The sequence below is a fragment of the Mus musculus genome, chromosome X (genome assembly GCF_000001635.26).
Source record: "Mus musculus strain C57BL/6J chromosome X, GRCm38.p6 C57BL/6J".
Taxonomy (NCBI): domain Eukaryota; kingdom Metazoa; phylum Chordata; class Mammalia; order Rodentia; family Muridae; genus Mus; species Mus musculus.
The window spans coordinates 144,478,918-144,503,030 of NC_000086.7; the positions used below are offsets into that span (position 1 = coordinate 144,478,918).

At 40.2% G+C, this 24,113-nt stretch overlaps 1 protein-coding gene and 1 pseudogene across 1 annotated transcript in view; one reads left to right on the forward strand and one right to left on the reverse strand.

Moving 5' to 3' along the window:
• Trpc5 (transient receptor potential cation channel, subfamily C, member 5) overlaps positions 1-24,113 on the reverse strand; it is a 310,854-nt gene that overhangs the window by 101,591 nt on the left and 185,150 nt on the right. The window contains exon 3 of the mRNA NM_009428.3: positions 2,043-2,564. Within this exon, the coding sequence (NP_033454.1) occupies positions 2,043-2,564 (522 nt within the window). The remainder of the gene's footprint in view (positions 1-2,042; positions 2,565-24,113) is intronic.
• On the forward strand, positions 20,431-21,524 carry Gm15071 (predicted gene 15071; annotated as a pseudogene).

The following is a 24,113-nucleotide window of genomic DNA, read 5'->3' on the forward strand; positions in this document are numbered from 1 at the left end:
AACTTTTGGGATAATATTTGAAATGTTAATGAAGAAAATATCTAATAAAAATTATAAAAAATGTTTTCAACTTGTTTATGGGTTCTCAACACATGATTCTCAGATTGAATTTGTTCCATCAGATGATGGCATAAGACTAACTTAGATTAATAATTAGGCTGGGGAGGTGGCACAGTGGGTAGGAATATTCACCATGTAAAGAAGAGGACCTGAACATTTACACAATGGAGTACTACTCAGCTATTAAAAGGAATGAATTTATGAAATTCCTAGGCAAATGGATGGACCTGGAAGGCATCATCCTGAGTGAGGTAACCCAATCACAAAGGAACTCACACAATATGTACTCACTGATAAGTGGATATTAGCCCAAAAACTTAGGATACCCAAGATATAAGATACAATTTGTTAAACGCATGAAACTCAAGAAGAACGAAGACCAAAGTGTGGACACTGTGCCCCTTCTTAGAATTGGGAACAAAACACCCATGGAAAGATTTACAGAGATAAAGTTTGGAGCTAAGAGAAAAGGATGGACCATCTAAAGACTGCCATATCCAGGGATCCATCCCATAATCAGCTTCCAAACGCTGACACCATTGCATACACTAGCAAGATTTTGCTGAAAGGACCCAGATATAGCTGTCTCTTGTGAGACTATGCCGGGGCCTAGCAAACACAGAAGTGGATGCTCACAGTCAGCTATTGGATGGATCACAGGGCCCCCAGTGGAGGAGCTAGAGAAAGTATCCAAGGAGCTAAAGAGATCTGCAACCCTGTAGGTGCAACAACATTATGAACTAACCAGTACCCCGGAGCTCTTGACTCTAGCTGCATATGTATCAAAAGATGGCCTAGTCGGCCATCACTGGAAAGAGAGGCCCACTGGACAGGCAAACGTTATATGCCCCAGTACAGGGGAACACCAGGGCCAAAAAGGGGGAATGGGTGGGTAGGGGAGCAGGGGGGGAGGGTATGGGGGACTTTTGGGATAGCATTGGAAATGTAATTGAGGAAAATACGTAATAAAAAATATTTAAAAAAAAATAGGAAGAGGGTCAGGTGTCTAAAGCCAGCCAGAGCAACACCAAAAATCACATGTGTGTGCACCTTCCCACCCTGCCCTGCCACCACCACCAACAACAAGACTAAGGAAAAGAAAACATATATAAGACTAATAAATAAAAATTAATATACTTTTCTCCTCAACTTGTTAAGATATGCAAACTACATCCTGTTAGAGAAAATTTTCTTAAAGTTTTTGAAAGATTTATTTATTTTCTGTTAATGGCTATTTTGTCTGCATGTATGAATGTGTGCCTGGATCACACAGAGGGCAGATGAGAGCATTGTATCCCCTGAAACTGGAGTTACAGATGGTTGTGTCACCATGTGGGCATTGGGAACCAGACCTGGGTCCTCTGTAAGAGCCGTAAGTGTCCTTTACCACTGAGCAATCTCTCTAGCTCCATTTCCAAAGAATTAGAGGGATTTTGTTTATCACAAAAATTCTAAATTCACTTGCCATAGATAATATAAGTGAAGATAAAGTTAGATTTCATTTATTTATTTGTGTCCAAAATAGAAAGTTACCCATATAGTTTCATAATATCCTACATGAAGAGAATTTTTAACTGTAAAATAATCAGTGATCAAGTATATTCATACCATAACATAAATTATGAAGATAATTATCTTTACAAATTTTATGTAGCCAAATCCTCTAAAGTAAAAATTACAAAAAGTCTCCAAACAAGTGGGACTGGTGTTTAGCCTCTCTATTCTAAACACTGAGAAGAGTACTTGACAAGGATTTGCTGAATGGTAAAATGCTTTCCTTTCAAAGAATCAGGTGACTACATTTTGGTCATAAAGGAAATACCTAGAAGCTGTCTGCATCACAGATGGATGGATCTATGAGGCCCATACAACCTACACATATGTTTGAAGTGTTAAGTGTTAGAAAACTACTGAGTCTTGCTTTGATGCTGTAGACCCTGAGAGCTTTAAACCTCCAGGAAGCAGAGGTTATCTCAGCTTACCTCTTTCTGGTGATATTTGATTGCCACCTTCAGCTTGGCCAGGTCATGATACTTCTGTGGGTCAAGTTCTTCACTGTGGTCATCTCGATGGTTGAGGATGATCTCCAGTTCTCTGGAGCTCCGAGCTTGGTCCAAGAGATCCTTGGCAAAGAGCTTACATTGCTGGGAAAGTTCCTCGTACTCAGCCTTGAACTCATTTTCCACTTTGCTCAGCTCCTTGAGTTCCCAGCCCAGCCGAAAGGCCGTGAGGATGGGGTCCTCGCTTGATAAGGCAATGAGCGAGGGGCTTGCCAGAGCCTTGTATATATTCAGTCGGGACCTAGAATGACGTAGACTATCTACCTCCGAACTGGATACACACTCCACACAGTTGCAGCGGATCTGGTGGGGCCTTGGGATAGTGACCCTCTTTTGGACAAGCAATTTGATGATTTCATAGTTGTTGGTGTGGGCTGCCAACATAATGGGAGTGATGTCTGGTGTGAACTCAGAGAACTGGGTGTCCATCATCAGCGTGGGAACCTACACACATGAAATGAGAAACACAGAGGGCAAAGTTATAGTCAGAGGCACGAAGGAGCATCCATTGGTAATTCAGAAACTGAATTTTCCTTTCTCTTGTGACTGCTCAACCAAATGGTTAATGTTTGTGGACTGCTGTGTTCTTGGCACTTTCCTAAGCACGTTACTCATATTTACTCACTTAATATTCACAACAACCCAGTTGGTAAATATTCTTCCCATGGGAGAAAGCTGAGAGAGGTTAATGGACATACCAATGATTACGTAGTTTTCAGTAGTAGAGCCAAAATTCAAACTAGGTCGTCCAACTGTTGAGCTCAGCTCTTAAATTTACATTAGCACAATATACCCAGTTCTAACTAACAGAACAAGGGAAACAAAGAAGTAGAGGATACTGTTCCTGGCCTTCTGAAGCTGAATTGAACAAATCGCAAGTCCATAACAGTTCACGATGTTATATGTATAGAATTCATTGAGCTGTTGAGAGTGCTGGAATATTGACTTGATAGGCAATGACTTTGAAGATCATGCAACTAAATAAAGCCATAACGGCAAAAAGAAAAGTCTGTCACAAATGGTATTGACTTTGTATGCATATAGACCTTTAGGAGACTAAAGGACAGGCTAATAATTCAATTTCTTCCAGGTCCAGGAAAATAGAAAGAATTAGGCATTTTCAGGAAGAAGTAATATTGTAAATAAGGAATTCCAGGTATGGGCAGCATCAAAAGGACCTTTGATAAAACTGTTGTCTCTAGGATATTATGTTTGGTGGAAATGGTAGCTATAGCTAGAAAGTAGAGTGTTCTTTATGCATTTAGGAGCACACCCAAAGAAGTTCTGAAAGCCTGATGGATGAATTAGAATAGTCTTCCTACTTGAAAATATATCTTTGGGGACTTAGTCTGTTTTCAGGCCAATAAAGAAAGCAGGAAGATCTGGGGTCACAGATGAGTGAGTAGAGTACTTGTCTTACATGCACAAAGCTTTGGTTTCAGTAACCAGAACCTGAACCTGAATAGGGTGGTGAATACCTGTAATCTTAGCTCCTTGGAGATGGAGACAGGAACATCAGTTCAAGGAATATATATATATATATATATATATATATATACACACACATACATATATATTATATATATAAAATCTCCAGTATGTGTATATATATATATGTGTATGTATATATATATATATATATATATATATACATAAATATCCCCAGTATGTGTGTATATATATGTGTGTGTGTATGTATGTATATATATGTGTGTGTGTATCTATGTGCATATATATATACACACACACATATGTACACACACACACACACACACACACACACACACAAGAACACTGGGGATACAGGAGACTCGGTCTCAAAAGGAAAAGGAACATGAGGGAGCTCCCTAGACTCATGTAAAAACTAGAAGATGGAGCTAGAAGATGGAGGAGGCCTGGGACAATGACGGGGGAGCTTTTTGGAAGAGAGATATGAGTATGTGAAGCGTGAGTAGCATTCCAGGCAAAGGGGAAATACTGATCTTATTAGGTTTGAGGGAAAAAAAGAGCATAGTGCCAAAGTTCATGTTTCCTGTTTGATGGGGAAAAAAGAACAGGGACAGTTGAGATTCTCACAAAATAGAAAAAAATACCGTTTTAATCAATACTTTCTTTTTAATTTTTTAAAAAACAACAGCAGTAACAATCTAGAGTTACTCATAACCTTACAAAAGCAAGAGGTACTGTTTTCCATCATATTTTGCTTCCATCTCCCCTTGAATAAGGGGCTTCTAAACAGGGGAATAGTCAGAAAGGAGGGGGAGGGGAAGGTGAGGGGAAGCAGACTGCGGGGGAACCTGCTTCTCTTGCTGAGTAGCTGCACTGGCCTCTGACAGCTACTGGTCATCCTTTGCTGGGGCAGAGAAAGGAGTAAACATTGTAAAACATCGAGAAGGGGAAGCTACAAACCAAACAGCGGGAAGTGAACAACTCGACGCATAAAATAGGTTGGACACAGGAAAGAATAATCTCAGAAATTAACATAAGCCTACAGGCTCAGGAAGAAATAGGCCTGAGTGGGCCCGGAAAGGAACATAAACACAACTGGCATAAAGCCGTGCAGTGGGGAGAGATGGAAAGAGAGCAACTTGTCATAGGCTGCTCAGAAAGAACAGAGTTCAGATCAGGAAAATCTGTCCTTTTCTCTAGGTAGGGATGCCTTTCAATCTTTGACAATATCTAAAATGGTGAGGAGAAGGTGGAATGGGTGACAACCTGGTGGACAGTTTTCTCTGGGGGAGGGTGGAGGCATGGTCTGCTTTCCAACATGCTTGCTCACTGTATCCTCTCACCCACTCCTTCCCTGCTCTGGACACTTTCCGTCCTCTTTCCTTTTCTTTCTTCTTGTCAGTGCTGACAGGACTGTCCAAGACCCAAAGCAGTACCCATGATTACTGGTTAGCCATGGAGCTGAAAGTAGACTGTCTGTGCTTGAGATACAAAAAGCTTTCTGGAGCTATTTATTCCAATAATGAGCATACTTACCCTGTATTTCGTTTGCTAGGTTTTATCCAGGATAGCTACCTTTCTGATCCTGCTTTACATTGTTCTCTGTCTTACAATACATTTTGCTTTCTTGGGAAGAGCAGTGTTAACTGTCAACTGGATAAGAACCTAGGATCAACTGATGGGCCTCTGGGAATGACAAAATAATAAAAAATGAACAACTTAACTGGACAGACAATTCTCAAAAGAAGTACAAAAGAGCACTGTGGGCATGGCCCAGTGGCCAGCACAACTCTCTATTCAATCACGAGGGCTAGAGTTCAGGTCCTAGCACTCATGTTGGGTGACTCAAAATCACCTCTAATTCCAGTTACAAGGATACAATGAAGTGGAAACTTCTAGTTCTTTGGCAATTTATGTCAGAAGGTGTTTTGCTGGGGCACACAGGTGAAAGGCTGTCTTGCTAAAAGCGAACACATGGAAAGACTGTTGTCCTGAAGCAGACACAGGTGAAAGGATGTTTGGCTATAGCAGACATGTGAAAGGACACTTGATGGAGGAGTGTAAATATGACCCCACAGACAGTGGGAGCTGAGCACTGAGATTTGGTTTGGTTTGCTCCACCATGCTATTCTTCACTAAAGACACACATGTATTGGTTCATCTTACATTGCACTGCTGAGCTCAACTTGTGGTAACACTGCCATTGAGAGAAGCTTGAACAAGAACTGCTTGTGAGATTCCTGAGACAGCTTGCTACTTCCACGGCCTTGCCCTAGGCCAGTTGGCAGTTGTGGTGGTTTCAGCTGCCTGGTGTCTGCTTGCTGAAAGGACTGGACTATAGCTGCCAGTTTGTGCCTGGTGTCTGCCTTCCTAGAAGACTGGTCTGCAACTTTTGAGTTGTATTTGGTGTTCTGCTATGGGACTGAACTGCTGCCCAAGAAGTTTAAGTTCACCCCCAAAAAACTATTGCTGAACAGGTCCACTTCCCTCATATCCTGATAACTTTTCTTCCACTACCTCTGTTGGGTGGTGGGCTACAGGAGAGGTTGAATCCTTATTAAAAATAGGATGCAAAGAATTTATGTCTACACAAGAGGCTGAGACAGGAGCATTGTAAGTCTTAAGTCTGAGCTGCATAGCAAAACCCTGTCTCAACAACAATGACTACCTGGTGGCTCTGCAGGTAAAAGTGCTTGCCACACAAACCTAGTGACCCGAGTTTTATTCCTGGAGTCCAAGTAAAGGTATAAAGCAACCCCATGAAACCCTACCATGCATGATTGAGGGAGGATGAATGGAAGTCACCACTGCCAGTCTCCTCCACTCAACATCCCAACTGTTGGGGCTTTGCATTAGGGCATCCTCTTTATTTTATTCATGTCTGAATTGACATATCTTCCATACCTGTGTCACAGTCTGTCATAAACAAGTTCCCTCTGGATCTACAGACTGATATTTTTGGGGAATACATCAGTTAAGAAGCATAAAAGTGTCTGTGAAAGGCACAGGAGGAAGTTGCAATGTGATCACTTTGGGAGCAGGAACCAGGGGAGTTGAGACATCTCAAATCAAGGGAAGAAGGGGGCTTGGGGTGATGAGCAGGTGGAGTCCAGAGCAAAGGATGGTTAACCTGAATTGTCAACTTTTTTTTAGAGTATTTTTTATTAGATATTTTCTTTATATACATTTTAAATGCTGTCCCGAAAGTTCCCTATAACCTCCCCCCCCCCGCCCTGCTCCCCTACCCACCCACTCCTGCTTCTTGGGCCTGGCTTTACCCTGTATTGGGGCATATAAAGTTTGCAATGCCAAGAGGCCTCTCTTCCCAGTGATAGCCAACAAGGCCATCTTCTGCTACATATGCAGCTAGAAATACGAGCTCTGGGGGTACTGGTTGGTTCATAGTGTTGTTCCACCTATAGGGTTGCAGACACCTTCAGTTCCTTGGGTGCTTTCTCTAGCTTCTCCATTGGGGGCCCTGTGTTCCATCTTATAGATGACTGTGAGCATCCACTTCTGTGTTTGCCAGGCACTGGCATAGCCTCGTATGAGACAGTTATAACAGGGTCCCTTCAGCAAAATCTTTCTGGCATATGCAATAGTGTCTGGGTTTGGTGGCTGATTATGGGATGGATCCCCAGGTGGGGTAGTCTCTGGATAGTCCAACCTTTCGTCTTAGCTCCAAACTTTGTCTCTATAACTCCTTTCATGGGTATTTTGATCCCTATTCTAAGGAGGAATAAAGTACCCACCCGTTGGTCTTCCCTCTTCTTGATTTTCTTGTGTATCGCAAACTGTATCTTGGGTGTTCTATGTTTCTGGGCTAATATCCACTTATCAGTGAGTGCATATCTAATGACTTCTTTTGTAATTGTGTTACCTCACTAAGGATGATATCCTCCAGATATATCCATTTGTCCAAGAATTTCATAAATTCATTGTTTTTAATAGCTGAGTTGAAATCCATTGTGTAAATGTAGCACATTTTCTGTATCCATTCTTCTGTTGAGGGACGTCTGGGTTCTTTCCAGCATCTGGCTATTATAAATAAGGCTGCTATGAACATAGTGGAGCATGTATTCTTATTACCAGTTGGAACTTCTTCTGGGGATATGCCCAGGAGAGGTATTGCTGGATCTTCTGGTAGTATTATGTCTAATCTTCAGAGGAACCTCCAGACTGACTTTCGGAGTGGTTGTATAAGCTTGCAATCCCACCAACAATGGAGGAGTGTTCCTCTTTCTCCACATCCTCGCCAGCATCTGCTGTCACCTGAAGTTTTGATCTTAGCCATTCTGACTGGGGTGAGGTAGAATCTCAAGGTTGTTTTGATTTGCATTTCTCTGATGATTAAGGATGTTGAACATTTTTTCAGGTGCTTCTCAGCCATTTGGTATTCCTCAGCTGAGAATTCTTTGTTTAGCTCTGTACCCCAATGGGGTTATTTGATTTCTGTAGTCTAGCTTCTTGAGCTCTTTGTATATATTGGATATTAGTCCCCTATCAGATTTACGATTGGTAAAGATCCATTCCCAATCTGTTGTTGGCCTTTTTGTCTTATTGACGGTGTCTTTTGCCTTACAGAAGCTTTGCAATTTTATGAGGTCCCATTTGTCAATTCTTGATCTTACAGCACAAGCCATTGGTTCTGCTCAGGAATTTTTCCCCTGTGCCCATATCTTCGAGGCTTATACTCACTTTCTCCCCTATTAATTTCAGTGTCTCTGGTCTTATGTGGAGGTATTTGATCCACTTAGACTGGAGCTTTGTACAAGGAGATAAGAATGGATCAATTCACATTCTTCTACATGATAACCGCCAGTTGTGCCAGCACCATTTGTTGAAAATGCTGTCTTTTTTTCCACTGGATGGTTTTAGCTCCCTTGTGAAAGATCAAGTGACCATAGGTGTGTGGGTTCATTTCTGGGTCTTCAATTCTATTCCATTGATCTACCTGTCTGTCATTGTACCAATACCATGCAATTTTATTTTTATCACAATTCCTCTGTAGTACAGCTTAATGTCAGGCATGGTGATTCCACCAGAGGTTCCTTTATTGTTGAGGATAGTTTTTGCTATCCTAGGTTTTTATTATTCCAGATGAATTTGAAGATTGCCCTTTCTAATTTGTTGAAGAATTGAGTTGGAATTTTGATGGGGATTGCATTGAATCTGTAGATTGCTTTTGGCAGGATAGCCATTTTGACAATATTAATCCTGCCAATCCATGAGCATGGGAGATCTTTCCATCTTCTGAGATCTTCAATTTCTTTCTTCAGAGACTTGAAGTTCTTATCATACAGATCTTTTACTTCCTTAGTTAGAGTCACACCAAGGTATTTTATATTATTTGTGACTATTGTGAAGGGTATTGCTTCCCTAATTTCTTTCTCAGTCCATTTATCCTTTGTGTAGAGAAAGGCCATTGATTTGTTTGAGTTAATTTTATATCCAGCTACTGCACTGAAGCTGTTTATCAGGTTTAGGAGTTCTCTGGTGGAATTTTTGGGGATATATATATATATGTATATATATATATACACACACTATCATATCATCATCTGCAAATAGTGATATTTTGACTTCTTCCTTTCCAATTTGTATCCCCTTGATCTCCTTTGGTTGTCGAATTGCTCTGGCTAGAACTTCAAGTACTATATTGAATAGGTAGGGAGAAAGTGGGCAGCCTTGTCTAGTCCCTGATTTTAGTGGGATTGCTTTGAGTTTCTCACCATTTAGTTTGATGTTGGCTACTGGTTTGCTGTATATTGATTTTATTATGTTTAGGTATGGGTCTTGAATTCCTGATCTTTCCAAGACTTTTTTCATGAATGGGTGTTGGATTTTATCAAATGCTTTCTCCTCATCTAACGAGATGATCATGTAGTTTTTGTCTTTGAGTTTGTTTATATAGTGGGTTACATTGATGGATTCCCGTATATTAAACCATCCCTGCATCCCTGGAATGAAGCCTACTCGGTCATTATGGATGATCATTTTGGTGTGTTCTTGGATTCGGTTTGTGAGGATTTTGTTGAGTATTTTTGCATTGATATTCATAAGGGAAATTGGTCTGAAGTTCTCTTTCTTTGTTGGATCTTTGTGTGGTTTAGGTATCAGAGTAATTGTGGCTTCATAGAATGAATTGGGTAGAGTACCTTCTGTTTCTATTTTGTGGAATAGTTTGAGAAGAGTTGCAATTGGGTCTTCTTTGAAGGTCTGATAGAACTCTGCACTTGGGGACTGGAGAGATGGCTCAGCGGTTAAGAGCACTGACTGCTCTTCCAGAGGTCCTGAGTTCATATCCCAGCAACCACATGGTGGCTCACAACCATCCGTAACAAGATCTGGTGCCCTCTTCTGGAGTGTCTGAAGACAGCTACAGTGTACTTACATATAATAAATAAATAAATAAATCTTTTTTAAAGAAAAAAAAGAACTCTGTACTAAACCCATCTGGTCCTGGGCTTTTTTTGGTTGGGAGACTATTGATGACTGATTCTATTTCTTTAGGAGAAATGGGACTGTTTAGATAGTTAATCTGATCCTGATTTATCTTTGGTACCTGGTATCTGTCTAGGAAGTTGTCCATTTCACCCAGGCTTTCTAGTTTTGTTGAGTACAGCCTTTTGTAGTAGGATCTGATCTGAAATGTCAACTTAATCAGACTGGAAAGTGTAGGAATTTAGTAAAGCACATCTCTTGATGCCCATGATGGTTTTAACAGAGGTTAGATTCTGAGGGCTCTGAAATAATCAAAGAATCAATCCTTGAGAGATAGTGAAAATACCATGTGGGACCTAGTTGGAGGTAAGTAGGTGGGGAGAGCATTACTTATGGACTGTATCATGCTTTGTTCAATTTGTAAGCTTACTTCCTGGGTGACATGAGTTGAATAACCCTGTTTCACCACACCCCCTTGGCCTTGAACTCAATCTTCTGAAACTGTGAGCCCAAATAAATCCCACCTCACTTGGGTTCTTTATGCCCAGGATTTTGTAACATGGTTGAAAACATAACTAAAACAACTGGGAGTGGTATAAATGGAGAGTTTGTATATGTGTAATGCCTATAGAGGAACATGAGAAGTTTTTAGCTATAACTGTCACAACAAATACAAGTATACCAAAAGAAACACTTCCCAGCAAAGTAATTTTAAAAAGAGTCTTAAGTTTTTGAGACAGCATTTCACTTTGTAGCCCAGGTTAGCCTAACGTAATGCAAATATTTCTTATCTTGTGGGATACAAATAATTTTTCAGATAATTGAAGCTTTACGTACATCTATCAATTTATTTCAATATTCTTGGTGGTGTATAACATTTTTGTCCTGTCTAAGACCAGAAGAGTGAATATTTTAGCATTGTGGGACCTTATCGTGTTTGCCATCGTAGCACAAAATAGCCACAGGCAATGCTTAAATGATTGGATGTGGCTGTGCTCCCAACCAAATTTTATTTGCAAAAGCAGGTGAGGACCACAGGATTTCATTCATGTGCCACAATCTGCAGAGCCCTGCTTACAAATGTCCTTACTAATTGATAAGTAAAACAAACCCTTTGACATGTTAATTTTAAATCTGTACGAGGATCAGAATTTGTTATTGTCCCTTTAACTATCCTGTGACTGCTGGTTTGTTTGTTTGTTTTTCAGATAGAGGTAACATGCAGATTTCAATTTTATTTTTTCTTACATAAACTTGATTCTCTTTGAACTAAAAAATCAGGCCGAATGATCTTAGGCTTCCAGTTAAAAATCATATCTTTTTTTTTTTAATGAAATAAAAAAGAAGCTGGCAGGGATGGTGGAAGAAGAGAGGAAAATCATCAGGCTAATAAATTAAATTTGGCTTATATTATCTGCAAGAACCCTGGTACATCAGTCGACTTGATTGAATTTGAGAATTTGCAATGATGTATGCTAAGGACATGACCATTAAAGACGTTACATTGCCTGCCTCTCTCTGGCTTTGCATTTAGATCCTACTGAGTTTGTTCCTACCATTCTCCCAAGGAATCCTTGTTGAAAGCTAAGTATTACACATTAGGATCCTTCTAGATCCATCTGCATAGGATAGAATTGCTCAGTTAAGGGCTCATTCCTGCAATGAATAGAGTGAGATAAAGTCCCTTTCCTTATATTTTCATCAAAATTCTATCGACAAAGAGGGTTGGGTGATGGCATCCATAATCTCCTCGCTTTGGAGACTAGCTCAAGCTTTTTATAAAGCTATTGTTCACAAAGGACCCAAATGATGCCGTAAGTTCCTTTAAACCTCATCCCTAAACACTATAGACTACTTGGCAATTTTCTGGATCTTTTTTTTCTAGACTTAGGCAAGCATTCTTGGTAGAAATTTATCACAGCCTTCTGAAATTTGAATCACTTATTTCCAATTTCAAAAGGAAGACCCTTTTCAGTAGTCACTCCATTCATACCCACAATACCATCTGTTCACAGACACTCATCATCTTATAATGGGTATTTTCCTCACAGAGCTAGCCTGGTAGCATCATTTGGAAATGAGTCTCCTGCCTTATGCCTAGACTAATAGAAATTACAATCACCTCTTTCCCACCTGCTATGTACCTCCTCCCTATTCTAATGTGTCAGAGAAAAATCAATGGTCAATCTTGTTCAGAAACTGTTAGACGTGAAATCTCATTTTTCTGTATTACACATAAATGGAGAACACTGTTATCTAATCACATCTATTACATTCTCTTCTGCATCTCAGGAAAGTTAGGTAGCTTGTAGTTGTGGTGCATGAGGTACGTTAGAGACAGGCATTGGTACCAGATAGGGAAGTGTCTGCTTTCCAGACTTGAAAAAACAGAACTAGAATTAAGATTTGCTGGATCACATCAGCTGATTTTAATGCTAATGTGTGTAACGATTTAGGTTAATAATTTAGATTAGAAAACTACAATGAAAAAAATTTATTGGAGAATTGCATCACTCAGCTTCATGTTGCTACAAAAACATACGAGCTAATACACACATAAAGAAAAAAGATTTAGCTAAGATTTGAAAGTTCAAACTCAAGATCAGATGGCCAATTGGTCTGGCCTCTGGAAAAGGTGGCAGATGGCAATGGCATGAGTCCATGTTGGAGCAGGAGAGAAGAGTGTACTGGCTTTGATGCCACAGTCCTTTTAAAGGCATAGCCTCAATCATACAAAAACCTCTCAGTAAGCCCCATTGTCAAAAGGTCCACAGCTCCTCCCAAGAACACCAATAATACCTGCACCTCAGAAACCAATCTTCTAACATGAATTTAGGGAGAAGATGTCCTACATTCAAACCACAGCAAGGAAAAATGCCACAGAGTTCACCTATTTTTTAGAAAGCTAAATAAAAATCAATAATATGGGGCTGGAGAGATGGCTCAGTGAATAAACCAGTTTCTGTGGAAACATGATGACTCTAGTTCGGATAACTAATGCCCATGTAAAATGCTGGTCGTAGTGACATGTGCCTATAACCCCAGTGTGGGCGGGGCAGAGATAGGAAATTCCTAGAAGCTCTGTGGCCACCCAATCTAGCCTAACTGGTTCATGGAAAAACTTTGTCTCAAAAAATAAGGTGAAGAATGATTGAAGAAGACATCAGGCACCAACCCATCTTAGGAGGAAGGCACAGGTACCCACATACTTAGGCACATATATATTTGTGCCCCCATGTGAGCACGTGCTCACAATACAATTAATTCAATAGTTTAAAATCAAATCAACACAGAACAGTGGGCAGGGTCACCTTGGCAAGGATAAACCTAACAATAGCATTTATTGAGTATTTTCTGAGTAAAATGAACATACTGAGGAGTATTATTTACTCTTCACTATCACTCTGTGCTTATAGGTATAATAATTTCTTTATGTTCCATCTGAGAAAAGCCATCTAAAAACAAGTTAAACACTTACATAAAGACACCTAACTAGGAAGTACTGGGCAACTTTGTGTGTGTGTGTGTGTGTGTGTGTGTGTGTGTGTGTTCTCCACATTTTCCAGGAAATCATGGAAAAAGGCCTGAGTCAAGAAATAAATAGAACAGGCATACATTTTATTGTGATGGGGAAAATTTCAGGAGTGATGGTCTCACCAATGTATTTCTTGTACTGTACAACAGAATGAACCCCTATTTTGCTAGTGTGACCTGGGTTTTGAGTACCACTGCAGAAATGCCAGGGGCTGAAGTTGACACAAACAGCCTTTCAGGAAGAAACATGATTCTTGTTTCCTTTTCTATTGGTCTCTATGTGATTTTTTTAAAAATAAAATCACTTTGCAGATTTCTTTTTTAGAAAGAGGATGGCAGCATTCCTTCTTAGTCTTCTAGTGACAAGATGAATATTCACCATATTGCTGTTCATTGTACAGCTAGTGTTAATGTAGATAGCATAGTAATGGTTTCTACATAGGGTGGAGAACTCTGGTATAGACATGGAACTGTGGTGGTACATGGTAACCAATTTGCCATCAACTATATGATCAGATTTAATGTAAACAACCATTTATTACTTTACAATAGTTTTTGGCTACAGTCTTGATAAGAACTCGCTTGCCAGCAAAATAAAATAAGAAATAAATGAAAGGAGGAGCTTTTGGGTGTATAGAGGAACTCGGGATCTCTATTTTGTTTAGGCAGTTTAGAGCCATAGAGTTGAAAATGATAGTTATGACCATGTATTCTAGTTCAGACATAGAAGTGCTTTCATGATTAGAAAAAAGGAGCCTATTTGGTTGGTAGTGGGTGAAAGGAAAGTTATGAAACTATCGTGTCCTCATGAATGAAGGCAATGAATAAAGAAAACAAACCAAATAAACTATTATAGTCTATAAGCTATTCCTATTTCAGAGGGGAGAAGCAGTTGAAAAGAAAGAAGTTAACACGCTGCACACATGCCTCAACCTCAACAGGAAAAATCTCACTAGGTCTTAAATTCTAGAATGATCACCACTGACTCCACGTAATCCTTTCTAGGCATATTGGTTAGGGGGTAGACTCTCAATACTTTAGAAAGTCATCTTTCATCTGTACCTCTATCATGTTGGAGTTACAGCCTGGTAGCCCTGCAGTTTTAAGGTCTCAGTGGCAGCCTTACTTCTTCAGTTCCAGGAAGCATTGTTTGCATGGGGAGTTTCTGTGATAGTTCTAACCCCACACTCCTGTTCAATATTTATCTAGTCATGGCTGTCCATAATTGCTCTGAGCATGCAATGCTCCTCTGCCTTGTTTTCATTTTGGTTGAAACATGCTTTGAAATGTAGATAGATGTCTCCATGTCTCTGTTCATTGTATTCTGTATATCAGCAGAATTAACACAAGGTAGATTTTGCCAAGTAGAGCTTGCATTTTCTCAGAGGAAGGTTGAGTAACACCTTGTTCCACTGACTCCTAGCTAGGGTGACCAAGAAGCATTGCAGTTTAATTTGTGAAGCAGTACTTGAGGCAGTCCTGGGCAATGAGCATGTGTACATGTCCCAAGCTCATCTGTCAAACCATCCTGTCCCCTGAAACCTGGAATGGGAAGGGAATACTTAAAAATTTCTGAAGTGCCTAATGTGCTTTTCTTCCTTTATCTTGCTGGTCCCTCTGCCTTTCACATTAATCTCTTTATCAAACAGTTGCTCGGTTACACTCTTGGTTTCTTCCTTTGAAATGTTCCTTTAGTCTCTAGCACATGGCTGGGCTGCGAATTTTCTAAATCTTTCTGCTCTGTTTCCCTTTTAATTATAAGTTCTATTTTAAGTTATTTCTTTGCTATCCCATCTCACTGCAAGCAGTTAAAAGTAGCCAATGGAGGCTGGAAAAAGCTGTTCTAGGAAGCTGTGGGTTATTAAACAAAAGTCTTAATGTGAGAGGTAGGATACCTTCTTATGAGTTGCTGCTGGTCAGGAAGTCCTAGAGCTCCAGCATAAACTATACACATTTTTTTATTTCTTTTGATTGCCTGTCAGAACTAGATGATAGGATCCTAATGTTGAAAACAACATATACCTCTGTTGCAAAATACAGAGAAATCAAGTTGGAACTGAACTAGAAGCCTTCTTCCTCTGGCTTTTATAGTCCTAGAAGGTGCTGTGTAGCCTACTGGGTAAGATAAATGGCACCAATGGTTTTCCCAGCTGTCAACCCTATGAACTAAGAGACCAAGGTGCCATGCAAGCTGTACCCATTAATGTAGTAATGGCATTATGGCTGTGAGGGTAATGAAATTTTCTCTGATTGGGTTTGAGGCCCATTCTATAGGAAGGACTTTATGTTTGGTATTGTAAATCAAGTAAATCATAGGTTTTGGTGGAAAACTGAATACCATCAGTAAGCTAAATTAACACACCATCAAAAACTGCCTTCTAAATAGTTATGTTTCTACCTATAGACAAATGACATGCTTAGCCTTAGAGAAGCATCTCATCTCAGTGAACATTAATGAGTGCAGAGACTGATGGCTATAAAAGATGCTAAGAATAAGTGGTGGATGAGTGCTCAAACCTAAACAAGATACCTATACCATTTCCTAAAAGGTTCAGGAAATGTTTTATGGAAGAAGGGACAGCAAGAATGCAAGAGTCAGAAGGTAGAAGAATGAGTTGGAAAATGCCATGTTCTGAGCCAGACACATCCTTTGCAACCACAAACTCTGCAGCTACAAATGCCTGCATGCATGGAGTCTATATAAGAATGGGCTTGTAAACAGTCAGGCATGGATGGAGAAGAGGCTCTAGCTCTCACTTGTGCATATTTATTGGTGTATCAACAAGAAGGAGAGTCATTGCCTTGAGTTGTGTACCCACTCATGATCACACGAGGCTCCAGTGGGTAGTGTTAATCCATTGGTTACACATACGGTCCTGGCTAAACTAAATGGGCCATACAACAAAGCTAAAAATCATAAGGATCAGAGGGAGATATGAGAGTGTGGGGGAGAAAGTAATTAGAATACATTATATATGTACAATTGTCAACATGAATAGTATAAAATTCTCAAAGAACCAATTAATAATATTGTTAAGGAGTTCACAAAATTTAGTCACTCACTAATCTGAATGCTTCATCACTTAGAACTTTCTTCTGTCAGACTCATTCTTTGCTCATTTCTTTAAGATCTACAGTTTGTATGGTCCTACCCATTATATACCATTTTAAAAAAGAAATCTCATAACAAACATGGCCTTTACTCCAGTTTCCAGTATTTCCCCCGAGTTCCATCTAGGACCTCACAGCATTTACTGAATAGAATAGAATTTACTGTCCATATTTCTATCAACTTTTATCTCACACTTACGTTTGACATTGCTTTCATGGGGGGAGGGGGGCTTGCTTTGATGACCTGTACTTTATATCTATAAAGTTACAGACTTTTCTTGCTCTTGTCTTCTAAGCCCTCACCAGAGTCACACTTTAGGCTCTGCCCCTAGTAGTGTAGTTGTTTTTCTGTCCAGTCTTGACCTTCACATTCTTCCAGCTTCTGTTCATTACCCTATCGCCAAATATATATCAGCGTTTTCAGGTATTGATTGTTATCAGTGGTCTCCCTTTTCTCTATCCTTTTCCATCTTAGTGCATTTTTCAGCTGCTATAACTGAAAACCCTAGGATAGATAATTTAGGGATGGTTGGATTTGTCTCACAGTTCTAGAAGCTGAACAATCCAAGTGCATGGTTCCAGCACCTACTTGGCGTCTCAGGAAGACCTTTCTGCTGCACAAGATTGTGAACGATATGACATGTCTGTGCAGACAGAGCAAGCAAGCAAGCAAGCACTTGCTTCTATAACTAAGGCACTCCAGCAATAAACATATTGATCTATCAATCCATTTGTATGTCAATCCATTGGTTAGTAGAGATCCTGTATGACTCAACCATTTACCAAGGATCCTGCGTTCTCAATATCCCACTGGATGAGGCTAAAATTGCCTGTCATTTAGTACCTTGAGTGGAGCAAAAAATAAAAATAAAAATTAAAAAAAATAAAATAGAGACCCACAGGCCAATAAGGTAAGGGTTCAGGCATTAGCAGCAAAATATGATGCAAAAAGACTAGAGTCTATGTGGTGGTTCATGTTTGTAGTCTTCCCATGTGGGCAGTGGAGAAAAGAGGATCAAATCAAGAGTGCAAGATTATCCTCCACTACAGAGCAAAAATGAGAAGCCAATTTTGTTTATATGAGACCCTGCGTTGGAGGGGACCAGAAGCTTGGGGGACTAGATGCTCTTCTGCTGAGCTACTTGTTTCTCATTCTGAGAGTCCTCATGACTAGGAACAAGACCGGTACTTGATCCTGGACTAAAAGTAGCATCTCTTGAGAGTAGGAGTAAGAGTCACTCCCTGGAATTAAAGTGTTTCACTGGACTCTAGGGGAAGGCTGGGACTGCAGAAATGAAGAGATCATAATGGAGGTTGCTATCCTGTGCCACGATGGTATTTTCCATCACCATGCAAAGGGTGCAGTGGGTACATCAATATTTCTTATGTTGGCCCCGCCTCACTGATTGTCAGTATGGAAACTGAGCTTTGGATGTTCTGGGAAAATATGAGTCATGCCTACAACAATAGTGATAGTGACCAGAAACATTTTTGTTGGTTTGTACTATCACTGGCGCTTTGGGAGCAATGTTGTAAACAGGATCTTTGCAATCTAATTCCTATCTGGGATAGTTCTGAGGGGCTTTTCACGTTAAATGTTCATGGGGCTGTAAATTCATGTCCAGCAAGTCTTGACTAGAATGAGAAAGTCTTTGAAGAAAGAATCACTAGCCCGGGTGACGTCAAGAAGCTTAACTTCCCTTAGATATCTTTGTGGGACACATTTCAGAAATATTTGTTGCCTGTTCAGCAGAGACGTGAGAATTAAACATCTCTGCTTGGTGGCCCCAACAGCATACACCACAGAAAACAGCTCCTTTTCAGCACATAGTGGCTAAGATTAAATTCCTGGTTCACTGATTAGACAGAATCAATTTAAAGAACATGTAACTCTGGTGTGTGTGTGTGTATGTTTAATTAACTTACTTTTAATTTAAAAACTTCCCTATACTTTCATCATATTCTTTCCCTTTTCCCAGCCCCTCCCAGATCATGCTCGCATCCCTGTCCCCCAACTTCTTTTTTTTTTAAAGTTTGTTTTAATTTTTTTTCTTGTTTATTCTTTTGAGAGAAAGTATAAGTAACTTTTGATGAACAGAAAAAAAAGCAACTTAAATCATTTGGTGATTGAACTGCTGTATTCTGGTGGCATCACTCAACTGTAATCAAGTCCTTTCCAACGTTATTGACAAGAAAACGTTTTCTCTGCTCTGATCATGCATTGCCTTCATTATGCTCAGAAAATGTTCCCCAGAGGATCACACGCTGAATACTGTGTCCCTAAACTGGTGGTTTTGTTTTGGGAAGTGACAGTGGAAACTGTAGGAAATGTGGCATAGTTGGGGAATGTATGGCACTAGGGACATAGCTTTGAAAGTTTTCCCTGTCCCTTAGTCCTTTCTTCCCTGGATTCCTGTCTTTGCTGAAGTGCAGCAGCTACTCATGCTCCAACACCATGTTTTATCCAAGCATATGGGGCCAACTGTGGACTGAGGCCTCTGAAAACTTGAGGCAAAGTGAGTCTGTCCTTGTTTCCTCAGGTGTTTCTGTACCAGCTATGCAAAAAGAATCAATAGGTGCATATGTGCATGTGTGTGTTGTGTATGTGTGTGTGTTCCTTTATCACAGTTTGAGAGGGGATAACACAAGCATTCCCACCTCACCATCCCTCCATACCTCTCTCTTTACTCCTTCTCATCTTATTTCCCCCTCTTTGTCTTTGTTCCCCCTTCCTTCCCTCTCATCACTTTTAGATGCATCATCAACCCTGCTATCTCAAATCTCAAACATGATGCCTAGATGCCTTCTGTTCTTGTCAGAACAGACCAAGTGTTAAAGGATTGGGAGCTTGTACGGTTCTGGTTAGGGATGAGAAAGAGAGCTACGCTGGCTGCTAACTACTGTTTCTGCCCTATGTCTGTTTTTCTTCCTCTATACTCCCCCCCCCCACAAGGGGTATGGGATACTGTCTCTACACAGAAAGGTAAACAAGATAGGTACTGATTATGACTGAATCAAGAAGTTATCAGATGTCTTGCTTGTCCTTAATTCTATGAAGTCAAATGTGTCCCAATTTGAAACTTGCAAAGGCAAAGTATTTTAAATGCAATGATGACATTTTAGTCACTTGTGAAACATATGCCTCTATCTGAACGACACATGTATTTAGATACTATATAGCTTCAGTGTGATCTTTCACTCGCGGCAACATCTTAGCAGTGCAGACCAGTGCTAATCCAAGGAAGGCCTTAAAGGGGAAAGGGTTGCAAAATTAAATGTACTGAGTTTCCTCTTTTGTTTTCAGTTAATACTGGATAAAGAAATCAAAGATGGATGAAACCTGGGGCTGGGAATACAGCACTTAGCACTAGATACAAGGATTTCTTTTCTTTGTCAAAGGCAGCCAGGTGAATGAGGAAGGAGTTCAGCTTCCTCTGTGGTCACAGTCACAAACTTGAGACCCTACAAAGGCACCAGCCATACCTGTGAGAATTCTGAGCAACTGACACTTGGCATAGAATTGATGTGGGATTGATTTCACACTCTGTCGAGGTTCTGTTTCATAAAATCAGCATTGGGGTGCTTTAAGTCTTTTGGGAGCTAGAGGTTAATATGTCTTAAGTGGATTGCAGTGACATACAGAATAGATTGCTGGTTTTGCCAGTGCAGCCCCAGGTGTCCTTGGCTCTGAAACTCTGCTCACGGCAGGATCCTGGGAAGATGTCCTGTGGTTCTCAAGTTCTCCAAGGGAATGCTAAGTGGCCTCCAGAGGATGCCTCCTGGGCTTCCAAGGGTCAGCTGGGGTTAAGCCACCATAAGACCAGCTACAGATGGCCCTGGGATCATAGCTGGGCAGTGCTCTCCTGCCTGGAAGAGGTGTAGGGTCCCACTGCACTAATGTTCTAACATAGTCCATGTGTTTAGGAGATTGTGAGCACATCTCCTGTAGTGAATGTATAAGTGACTGTGTTGGATCAGGCTGTTCGGCCTGGATCCTAGACCTCAAGATAAACAGACCGGACAGCATGATCCAGCTTTATCTTAAGGTTCAAATGTTGTTACATGACAGTAAACTTTCAGATGATGAAGACACATCTAGAGCAAATTTATTTCGTGATGCAGAAGGGAAGAAGTTAAAAACGTGGTTTACTCTTCTGAGTCAGATAGGTTGTGAATAAAGTGTCAGCACAAACCCAGCCTCAAAAACAAAAAGATGACAAAGCCCAGCAATCCTTAATGTGTGACTTTGTTTCCACAAGTCCTCCTGAAGTTGTTTCTAAGAGGGCTGAAACAGCTTCTAGAACATCTGAGAAAAAGAAAAAGAAAAGAAAGAAAGAGAGAAAAGGAGAAAGAAAGAGAGAGAGAGAAAGAAAGAAAGAAAGAAAGAAAGAAAGAAAGAAAGAAAAAGTACCAGAAGAAGTCTTTAGCTGAGATCAGCAAGGAGTGGAACTTAAGGCCAGAAACAGAAAATAGTAGATTTGATTTCAAAGAGGAACCAAAGGAGAGGTTTGATTCCTTTTGTAGCTGATGGTCAGTTATGGAAAGTCTACAGGTAAATGGTGGAATAGACTTATTAGCAAGTGGCACTGTCACAGAATCAGAATGTTCTGGAAGCTTGACTGAATTCTCTTTACCATCGGCTGAGCATATAATCTCTTGACAGTGCGAACAAGAGTGAAGAGATGCCTGAAAAGAAGGTCTGGGTAAAAGATCTTTGTTTCAGTAGGGTGGAATGGAAATTACAAGGTTGCAGCAGGCCTCCTGATCCTGCATCTAAAAGCAACATTCCAAGGACGTGCAGAGGTTTAGCAAAGCAAACAGTCCTTGCAGAAAACAGACTCTTCTTCACTGCCTTCAGGCCAACTGTTGCAACAAGAGTCAAGGTCCTCAGTAGATAGCCCAAGAGCAACAATGATGTGCCTCAGCCCATCAACAAAGTTGCGTACCTCACTAAGCCTGATTCTCATCAACACTTCTGTACACAATACACCATCAATGGAGAAGATCTGTTTAATTGTCACCCAGAAAGGGTCCTTCAGGGCAAAGTCTTGATGGCTCCTTCAACCTGACTTGTCAGCTGTGCAGTGGACTTTGAATTGCTTCCCCTCAACAGATGAGTGTCATACAAGGTGGAAATTTTCAGTTGAACAAGCAGGAAATGGTGAGAACTCAGCCACTGTGATCTGTATGATCATTCACGTTTTTATGGACAGATAGAATCATTCACGTTCCCCTCTTTGGATTGTGAAGTAAAACAACTGACGATAAATTAGGGATTAAGTTAGATGGGTAAACTGCTTTTAAGAGTTTTATTTTGTTCTGAGGGTGGGGCTATATATAACTCAGTGGTAGAGTCTTCATGAACTATGCATGGGGTTTCACACAGGGAACTGCAAGGAAGTTTTTATTATACATGTGGCCTGTGGTTTTCTACTGATTGTATCTTTCAGTTTTATCAGCATCTATCAAAGATTAATAAGTGAGATGGCATCAGAGCAACTTATTAAATCTGTAAATGGTCTATCGTGAATTCAGCATCCTTTAGTAAACAGAATATCATCATATGGTTTACTCTGCCTTCATTATGGTTATAGAGAATCTATTTAATTGAGACACCATGGTGAAGAGTTATATCTGTAGTTATCTCTTTCTTACATTGTGATTGAGGTTCTAGTATTTTCTTGACCTTCCTTCATGTTTATTCATTTTTACAGTCTTGTGTATGCATTAGGAAATCACGATTTGGACCATTGGGTGTTAATGGCACAATCAGAGGAGGCTCATGGTGTGTGTTTTTACCGTGCATAGTTGCTGTCTGCTGTGCATCTGTGCACACCTCCATTTTCTGTAACTGTAGAGTCACCATATCTTAGAATGTCTTACCAGTTTAGAAAACTGTCAAATGTCAGTTCATTAGATTAGAAGCATACTATTTGTGGTGACTCTTTCTGGGAATTACTAAATTAAATCTCTGTAAGGATTTAATCCCTTCCTCATTCCTTTTTCTTTTTTCCCCTTTCTTCCTTTAAACCTTTCCTCCCTTTTATTTTCGATGCTGTGTATGCAAGTCAGAGTCTTGCACATGTTAGGCACTTTCCCATCACAGAACTGTATAATCCCAGCACAGCTTTGATCTTTTGTGTGTGTGTGTGGCTGTGTGTGGGAGGGCTTTGTACATGCCAGGCAACTGAGCTACACTCGCAAACCTTTATTTATTTTAAGGCAGTCTTGCTGACTTAGCCACTTTGGCTTTGAACTCACCCTGTTTTGATCTCTTTATACACTTTTAAGGTTGGTGGGTGGGCAAAAGTTGGAGATTGCTTGATTCATAACCTTTTCAGTGTATCCTGCTACAAAAGCCATAACAGTGAATATGGATGTATGAGTGACAAGAGCTTCCTCATGATGTGGAAGCAGCCAAGGCAGAGAAGCAGGGAAAGCCCTAGCTGAGTGTGCTTATCATGTTTATCCTGCACGCCCTCTTTGTGAATGGTCAGGATCTTTACTTTTAAAATGCATTCAAAGAAGAGGATTCTTTGACGAATCTTCCCAGAAATTCAAGTGTGTGTAGCCGCAGGGTTTGCAGAAGGAGGTGCAGAGAGAACAGCCAGTTTTGCTGTTAGGAGCAGAACAAGGCAGCTTAACAACTACCAGCTAGAACTGGTACAGCTCAGTACACAAGGAGGTTGTGAAGTTAATCGTTTCAAGATCCTCTTACTAAGAAAGTTTGGGATTCTGCTGATCACTCGAAAAAAGAAAAAGACTGATAAATCTTTCTCTGACATGACCACTTTGTCATGTCAACAGGTATATTATGTAAACAAAATGATATCTTTCTGACTGGCTTTCCAGGGTAAATAGTTATGAAAGTCTACATTTTATTCTGAATTTGGGAGTTATGGGGAGACATCTGGGTTAAGCTATTTAAGATCTGGGTACCTTGGTTGTAGGTTTTTTATTTTTTATTCTAAGCCCGAGTTGCTTTCTGTTGCATCCAGGGCCTCATTCTTGGTCAGGTTTGTGTCTGTTTCTTGCCGTGAATTCCTGTTTCTAAAACTGCATGTGAAGGTTCTTGTTCATGTTTCACTTTCTTGTCTCACCTCTCCCTCATGTTTTTCCTTTTCCCTACTGATATTGTTTCTGACTTCAGATTTCTATAAAGTTGGCTTATGTTAAGCATCTAACGCTTGAGGTTGTACTCCCTTTTATAAAAATATGTTTGTAATTTTCATTTTTCCTTAATAGATTTAAAGTTCATTCTTATTTAACACAAATCATTAAAATTATTTGTGCTTGTAAAAAGAATAGACTGCCATGGTTTTCATGAAATCCCAATGATCCTGTAATTAAGCATACTCCTGGCAACTAGCTATCCCCCAGAATGTTAGAGGTTTTACCCTAAAACAATTGTCAAGATATCTCTGTGTGAGATTTTAGTGATCTCTCCAGAAGGTT